The sequence below is a fragment of the Pollachius pollachius genome (assembly GCF_949987615.1).
Source record: "Pollachius pollachius genome assembly, chromosome: 8".
NCBI lineage: Eukaryota > Metazoa > Chordata > Actinopteri > Gadiformes > Gadidae > Pollachius > Pollachius pollachius.
Genome location: NC_136941.1, coordinates 8,228,157 through 8,237,017, shown reverse-complemented (window position 1 = coordinate 8,237,017; position 8,861 = coordinate 8,228,157). Strand labels below are relative to the sequence as shown.

The 8,861-nt window shown below is 46.3% G+C and overlaps 1 protein-coding gene across 2 annotated transcripts in view; it reads right to left on the bottom strand.

The window, feature by feature from the left end:
- The window catches only part of sema3bl (sema domain, immunoglobulin domain (Ig), short basic domain, secreted, (semaphorin) 3bl), a 54,841-nt gene that overhangs the window by 12,297 nt on the left and 33,683 nt on the right, over nucleotides 1-8,861 (bottom strand). For both annotated transcript variants that reach the window (XM_079741293.1, XM_079741294.1), the window contains exons 5-8: nucleotides 4,689-4,779; nucleotides 3,462-3,578; nucleotides 2,722-2,864; nucleotides 1-38 (exon numbers count right to left, since the gene is read on the bottom strand). The exon at nucleotides 1-38 is cut by the window's left edge and continues 77 nt beyond it. In XM_079741293.1, coding sequence (XP_079597419.1) covers nucleotides 1-38; nucleotides 2,722-2,864; nucleotides 3,462-3,578; nucleotides 4,689-4,779 — 389 coding nt within the window. The remainder of the gene's footprint in view (nucleotides 39-2,721; nucleotides 2,865-3,461; nucleotides 3,579-4,688; nucleotides 4,780-8,861) is intronic.

Genomic DNA, 8,861 nt, shown 5'->3' with positions numbered 1-8,861 from the left:
CACTTGTTCACCAGCACCCTCTGACCTCCGACATCATTCTGCACACACACACACACACACACACACACACACACACACACACACACACACACACACACACACACACACACACAAAAACACACAGCAAAATAATATATATTAAGCGAAAAGCAAGTTTACATTCATATAATATTCATATAATATGTCAGAGGCTTAACATCTTACACACATCTGAAACTAAAAATGTTCCTTCAAGTAGAAGATAAGGCATTTCTCCCCCCTTTAGTGCACATCATCATCGCAACAACCTCATGATGTTTGAACCATATCCCATTCATATGGTAGAAAAGACAGAAAACGCAAATCACACAGGCACACAAATCCAATGGCCTCTCCACATGATGCAAACTGACAGCTCACACACATACACACAGGCACACACACACACAAACACACACACACACACACACTTTATACGCCTTGTAAACCCAGTTCCCCCTGTCTGTTCTGGTGGGAAGCACCAGTTTGAGGAGGCAGCTGACATATCTATAAACTATGAACCGTATAAACCTACTCAAGTTTATGAAAAGTCAGCCAAAATGACATTTAATACAGTGATATATGAGATGGCCGTGGTTTGTATTCATGGGTGCATGGGTTGCATAGATCAGGCGGTCAGTGTGTGTGAGTGTGTGTGCATGTGTGTGTGTGTGTGTGTGTGTGTGTGTGTGTGTTTGTGTGTGTGTGTGTGTGTTTGTGTGTGTGTGTGTGAGTGTGAGTGAGATCAATACAGAAAAAATGGTAGCATTTGCATGACAAAAGTGATGCGGAACAAATGTGGCATAAAGATAAATATGTCACCACATTTCTTTGACAGCTGTGTATGTGTGTGTGAACGTATTAGTGTATGTGTGTGTGTGTGTGTGTATGCGTTGGTTTGTGTGCTTGCGAATGAGTGTATGTGTGTGCCCACGCATGCATTTGTGTGTTTGCAGTGTTAATCAGTTGCAGTGATGATGATCCCTGACTAGAGGCATGGGTTTTTGGAGGGGTGGAGAGTCATAGTGAATGAATAGAGAGAGAGAGAGAGAGAGAGACAGAGTATGGGGTGGTCGCAGGTTGGAGAATTATAGGGAAGGAATAGAGAGCGACAGAGAGAGAGAGACAGAAAGAGAGACAGAGGTATGTGAAATAGCAATACACCGTAGCTGTTGTTCTGTAGTGCGTGCAGCAGAAACAAGGCTCATCCCTGTCTTTTGGCATCCACATTAGATATCTTTACAAGAGACACTGGCAGCTGTATGAAGCTACAATGCGTGTGTATGTGTGTGTGTGACTGTGTGTTTATGTGTGTATGTGCGTGTGATTTATAACGCACATGTGGCACAGTAAGTCAAATTGATGCGTGAAAGAATGTGCAAAATAGAGTTGGGATTACAACCCGGCCTAGTGGACAGCTGGTGTGTGCGTTCTGCGAGGAAATGGGATACTAATCGTCCCGTAGCAGTCCTTAACACTTACTCTTTTCAATTGCAATCGCCCTGAGAGACATCTCTGTGGTTTCGGCTCGCTTTAAGGGGTTTTGGCAGCGGCATGATGGGTGTGTAAACCCATTGACATCCAACCCCCCTGTCTGCCCCCCCGCATTTATATGAACGAGGGAGATTTGTAATCCCGCTGTCTGTATCTGTCTCTCTCCATCTCAATCTCTCTCTCTATTTTTTCTCTGTCTCTTTGTCTCTGTTTCTCAAGCCTCCGTCCCTGACACACTTAAAGTGCAGGTGAGGCACTTTTTGGGCTAAAATTCAAACACTTTGGAATTAGAGTTCTAGGAAGGAGGTGTTATAACCGTGGTTAACACCCATGGGATGTATATTTTTAAGCTATCATGCGTTGTTGAATGTGAGTGTCATAATGAGCGATGTTTTATGTGAAATGCGCCACAGACAGAACCACTGCCCAGACAGAGCTCCGTGCTTCTACACAGACCGCGGAGGCAGCGTACCTTGTGTGTACGTACCTTAAGTGTCTGACCTCCCTGCAACTTCAACTTCAAAATAAAAGCCCCGCTGTGGATTGTATCCACCAGATCGGATTCAAGCCAATCCCCTTTCCCCACTCTCTGCAACCATGAACAAACGACCCCAGAACATACTAGAGCTCTGAAAGTGGGGGTCTGGTGTCCTGACCACAGCCTCCCCCATCATCAGTGTTTCTGTACAACACTGAGCTCGGGGGGGGGGGGGGGCAGAGATTACGTTATGTGATTTTATTCAATGGAAAGTGTGTGATGCAACGTGTTCTCCCCACACACAGCCCTCACAGCTGTGGGTTGGCTCGGTTTAATGTTACGGATCATCCCAAATTTCCCTTCTTGGATCTATAAAGTATTATCTCATCTTAAATTACGGTTGAACTAGCATATGCCCCATACGATACTATACAACACTATACTAAACTAAACTAAACTGTACTATAATACACTACACAACACACACTACACTAAACTCAACTGTACTTTACTATGATATACTGCAGTACACGAGACAAAGCAATACTACACTAAACCACATGAAACCAAATTAGACGACACTGTGTGTAGTATAAAACGGTAACCGTATTTATACTAGACATAAACCCTTGCATGATCTGATTCAAACTCATCCTCATCAGCCTATCATCTTCCCTCCACTACAGTATAACGCACAGCACACCTTCTGTGCATTACCAACGGCGTCTTACCGCACACACTCGTCCCACGCGCGTGTGTATGGCGCCCTCCCGGTCCCCGGGCTCCATGGCCTTCTCCGTGAAGAAGAAGTAGACCTTGTCATCGTCCCGGTCGTCGCCGTCCGGGACCACGTGGGCTGCGATGAACCGGGGGTCTGGCAGGTAGAGAGACACTGAACCGGGGGTCTGGCAGGTAGAGAGACACAGGGAGGGAGGGAGAGAGAGAGAGAGAGAGAGGGAGAGAGAGAGAGGGAGAGAGAGAGAGAGAGAGGGAGGGAGAGAGAGGGAGGGGAGAGAGAGGGAGAGAGGGAGAGGGAGAGAGAGAGAGAGAGGGAGAGAGGGAGGGAGAGAGAGAGGGGGGAGAGAGAGAGAGGGAGAGAGAGAGAGAGAGAGAGAGAGGGAGAGAGAGAGAGAGAGAGAGAGGGAGAGAGAGAGGGAGAGAGAGAGAGAGAGAGAGAGAGGGAGAGAGAGAGAGAGAGGGAGAGAGAGAGAGAGAGGGAGAGGGGGGGGTGAGGAGTAAGGCAAGAATGGAGAAAAAAAGAGAGATCCACAATAAAAAAAAAGAAAGAAAGAAAAAAACACAATCCCATGACACAAGACAAATAAAATGACTATAACCGTGTTGGGAGAAAGTTCCATATTTCCAACGATGTCTATTCTACACACAACACGCTACATACTACACACACACGCACGCACACCAATCTCCAGTGAACCATTGGCTCATATAAACCAGACTGCGTGTGGCGTACCGTGCAGCAGCTTCTGGTCGGTCTCCGTCCTCATGGTGGAGCGCCCCCCCATGCTGCGGAAGATGACAGAGTCCCTGCCCAGGAAGTCCGCTGTCAGGCCGGCGTACAGCTCCCCACCTGGGGCCCGCAGAGCCACACAGGGGCCGCGAAGCAGCCGGGGAGGGAGGAGGGAGCGGGGAGAGGGAGGGAAAGGGAACAGCACAGACATGGAGGTTTTACGGTGACAGATAGTGGAGATTAAGCAGAGATTTGGAGACGGAATGGATGTATCAGTGCGGGAGACGTAATTAAAAGAGGAAATAAAAGATTGGCCGATCTCTATTTAACGTGGTACATAAAGGTTGTAGTTACAATGTGGGCGGTCTAGTGGATATGGAAGTGCACTCATATATGTTGACCGGTCCATTTTGTAGTTGTTTGAATCAATTACAGCCTTCAAGATCTGTAAGTTGCAACATTTTATCCACAGGGTTTGGTATTTCATCATAGGTCAGTTTCTCATATGAATTGTGTACGAGTCTAGGATGTTTTTTTTTGTTCCCCTGCAGTGATAACCACTCAAGGAAGATGTCTACTCTGAAACTGTTACGATGATCGTAGGAATGGAAATAAATACACTCAAACATGCACGCTTGCATGCTTGCACGCTTGCAAAAAGAATTAGGCAAATTCAAGTATAAGTGCAAACATCAATCAGCTGGACCTCAACACATCTCAACGCGTGGTTTAATGTGTCAAAAAGTGCACTCAGAAGTGAAATAGACTTCATTGTCATGAGAACTTATTGCCTGGAATTCCTCCAGATCGGTCTCTGTCTTTCTGACTCACTAACTCTCAAGCTCTCTCCCAAACTCTCTCTCCTGACCTCTCTCTCTCTCTCTCTCTCTCTCTCTCTCTCTCTCTCTCTCTCTCTTTCCTCAGCCCTCTCTCTCTCTCTCCCTTTCTCTCTCCTCTCCAATCCTTTATTTATATCGCGGTGTGTGTCTCTCTGTTTGTGTTATCGTCAATGTTGACGTAAGACCTACAGAGCTTTTGGCTTTTCCCTCTTTCAACCCCATGCAATGCATTACAGGAGTTAACTGACGAGGAACTGACATGTGTTTTGCAAACAAACAAATGAACACATACACAATAGCACACATAGGATTCTCATAGATTCATCATAGCATTAGAAATATAATATCACAAGGTGGTCAAATGGAGCCAACAGGAGTATCGGGGTCGTACCACTGAAGGCGCTAGCGAAGGGGAGGCTGGGGTCATGTGGAACCTTTCCCCGTCCGTTCTCCACATTGTTGGGGTCCATGGTGAACACATGCTGCGAGAAGAGGAAGGAAACAAAATATTAGTAAAGGTCATGCATTCCTACATTTCGTGAAGAGAAATGAGTGGCACCCTTTCAACCGAAACCAAACAAGTGTTCAAGGAGAAATAAATGAAATATAATACACTGAAATTATTAGTGCAGACGTGGTCAAAAACAAGGACGTATCAAAAATAAAAACACGGTGTCGCTGTTCAAACAAAATAATGTGCCCCAAAACAATAAAGGCTGAATATCCTAACAAAGGATATTCTGTTTGACTCCATTGTCAGTTGGCTCCTGGTCTTGTACAGTCCTGCACTGACTGGGTGCGTCCCGGCTCTGAGTCAACTCAGCCTCACCCGGGAACCGCCGAGGACCGGACCTCCAGGTCATGACCCTGGGTCTGTGGTCTATGAGTCCCTCAACGACCCGTCCTTACTCTGAACCCTCCAGCCCACGCCTACTCGCGCCGTTCCTCTGCTAAAGACAGTCCATTAAAGTTCCTCTACTGGATAATATAATTAATATAATATAATATAATATAATATAATATAATATAATAATATAATTATCATTATATTATTGAGAATTAACTACAAGGGACTGGGCAGGCCTGGCCGTCACAGAGAAGACAGACAGACAGACAGACGCTAGAAGGTTGACGTGGGGTAAGCGGTTGTCCGCGTGCAAGTGAGCCCCAGATGTGTTAGAGCAACAAATTGGAACCATTCTTGTGTCAGATCGAATTGTGCCATCTTCAGAGAGGCTTATTAGGGATTGCTTTGCTATGTGTGACTGTGTGTGTGTTAGTGTGTGTGTGTGTGTGTGTGTGTGTGTGTGTGTGTGTGTGTTTGTTTATTCATGGGAGGGAAACAAAGGACATCAGTCGTGTGGTACAACCCTACTGAAAATATGTACATAAGGAAAAAAACAATACATCAAATTCTATATTCAATTTCTCTTCTATTTCGACTGAAAGTTACTTCATCAACATGATCATCCTACATGCTTGGTGTCTGATTGTTACAGTTAGGGCCTTGTGTGTCTCTGGGGGGGGGACGTCACAGGCTCCAGCTCCACTCTGAGGAGCTTTAGGAGGGATGCAGGAGTAGGGTCTGGAAGCCCTGGTGTCTCTGGGGGAGCAGGGCACACTGGGGGAGAGGTTTATCTGGTTAGCTGAAACAAATGCAGAACATCCGACTGACGTCAACACGCGTCGCTGTCCGGGGAAACTTTCCACTGTTTTCCGTCAGCCCCGACGCAGTGATGCCAAACTGTATTCCTTAATGTCAGTGTTTCTTAGGAGGCCCGGGCTATCAGGGACTTGCAGGCTTTTTTGTTTAGGTAATAGCTTTTGAACACAATGGACCCTCGCCTTAATGTTTCGTCCTTACGATGGCCATGCAGAAAGCCCCCCCCCTGCACATTTCCTGTGTGGGAGTGCGATGTGTTTAATCCACCGTACTGATGTGGAGTAGGGGGAGGTTTCAAAGGGATCTGACCATCTGTGGATGATTTTGTCTATGTTGATTATTTTAACATTGCTGTGTTTTTTTCTTTTTTTAAGGGGGCACTAATACTGCAAGCTTCATAAATATTTAACCGTAAGTGTTTGTTCGTCATGTGTTTCTCCTGCTAAAGGTCTCTGAACATTGCTCAACCATAGAGAGAGTGTTTAGATGAGAGAAGAGATACAGAGAAACAGACAGGGAGAGAGAGAGAGAGAGAGAGAGAGAGAGAGAGAGAGAGAGAACAATTAAGTTATTGTGAGAAAAGGAGGCAAATATTTCATAAAAAAAAGCCCATAGAGGAAGTTTACAAAATAAAAAGGCATGGCAAAAAGAAATATGAGTAAAAGTACTCAAGGCTATGATCCAAAAGCCACACTTCATTGCCTGAAAAGAAGGGAGATTTATCAGCTCTTTCTTATTTTCAGTTGATCTGTGCAGATCGCCCCCTCCACAGCCCTTAATTTACAGTTAAACTGTACTCCTTGCTCAAGACAAGGCAGGCCAATATGCTCTTGCTTATCCCAGCTCTGGATCCACCAGCATCATATCGAGAACAGACTGAGACATGCAGAGCAAGTAATCACCCATGTCCGCCGTCCAACTTACTGATCACACCCGGGCTGGGAATAACTTAGCGTCAGCCACCGATGTAAAACACTAAAGCAACATTACGCAACCCATGTCAGCAACCAACCTACGGCCAAGACCCACAAGCATAGAACTATGTGTGTGTGTGTGTGTGTGTGTGTGTGTGTGTGTGTGTGTGTGTGTCAGTGTGGGTGTGTGTGTATGAGCATGTCATTCATCAAGCTTACGTGTAATTCTCTGTGTAAGGGATGTATATTTATGTTTGTGTTGTATATTTGTATATATGAGGGGTGTGTGTGTGTGGGAGGGGGGTGGTGTGTGGGTGTGTGTGTGTGTGTCTGTGTGTGTGGCCTGGTTTATTTAGCAATATCTGGCACCGCTCAGGTAATTATGTGACCCACCACGGGAACTGACCGCTGTGCGCTTTGAGGTACGTGTGTGTGTGTGTGTGTGTGTGTGTGTGTGTGTGTGTGTGTGTGTGTGTGTGTGTGTGTGTGTGTGAATTTGTGTGCGTGGGTGACAATAAGAACGAAAGAAAGAAAGAAAGAAAGAAAGAAAGAAAGAAAGAAAGAAAGAAAGAAAGAAAGAAAGAAGAAAGAAAGAAGAATAGGAAGCAAAAGAATAGACCTAAAGTCAGAAAGAAGGATGGGAGACAGAGAGCAGGAGAAACACACTGCTGCCCTGCTCCACAGCGGCCGCGCTGAAAGCTAGAGTCAGCGGCGGGGGGGCGAGCCGCGGCTTCGTGTTTTTGTGTATGTCTCCGTCTGTCCCGAGCGGAGATGAAACACCCCGGGGGTCAAGGGTCATCCCACCCAGTGGCCATTGTGGAAGGTCATGATCCCGGGGATTCCCGAGAGAGCGGTGGGACAAACAGAAGGTTGTGTGTTCTGGACCACTTAATGGTTGGTTAAACAAATGAACAGGCTCCCCGCGGTGCCAGCCGCATTACCTGGACCCCCTGGTCCCCCCCCAAGACGATCTACAGGGTCAGCTCAACTCAGGGTGGGACCCGCTTAGTTCGGTGGATGCACACACACACACACACACACACACACACACACACAGACACACACACACACACACAAACTCATACACACAAACAAACATGCGCCAGTGATGCACACACATTCACACACGCACACACACACACACACACACACAGACACGCACACACACGCACACACACAAACGCACACACACACATACACACACATACACACACACACGCATGCTGATGTACCATCACAAACACACAAACACGATGCACATACACAGTCATAAACACAAATTCTGACCTACCAAAAACACACGCATACCCACAATGATTAGTTTGAAATGTGTGATGTTCTAGTACTTGTTTCCAAGTCTGTCAGAAGACTGGAGTCCAATTTGTATTCCCTGCCTCCTCGTTGACAGTTGAGTGGTTCTGGCTCCGCAGCAAGCATACATGGTCTGCCCTAGAGTATTCTTCCTAGCATAGACGAGTTATCGTTCAACCTGCTCATTTAAACAGCCCATCTAATAGTGGAAACAAACGTCTCCTCTTCATCTGCCTGTGTGTCCATTTAACCCATGCCAGTCACGCACAGCACTTGAAAGTATAGGGCTGCAGCTGCAGTAGCAGTTTGAAGGCTGTGGTGAGATGGGTTAGTGTGTGTGTGTGTGTGTGTGTGTGTGTGTGTGTGTGTGTGTGTGTGTGACGAGACCAAAACCACACACCAGGAGGATGATAGATGATGTGGTGGGCACCCAGTGGCAGCGGCAGGATTATAATGTATACACACACACACACACACACACACACACACACACACAAACACAAACACACTAGCCAGCATTTAATTGCATGCACGCCCTTACACACAGGCAAGCACACATGCATATGGACAAATTCAAGCAAGCACACACTAATATGCACATTCGTGGACTTACACACAGGCTCAAGCATGGACACACACAAATGATTCAATTGCACTCGGCACAGGAAGAGAAATA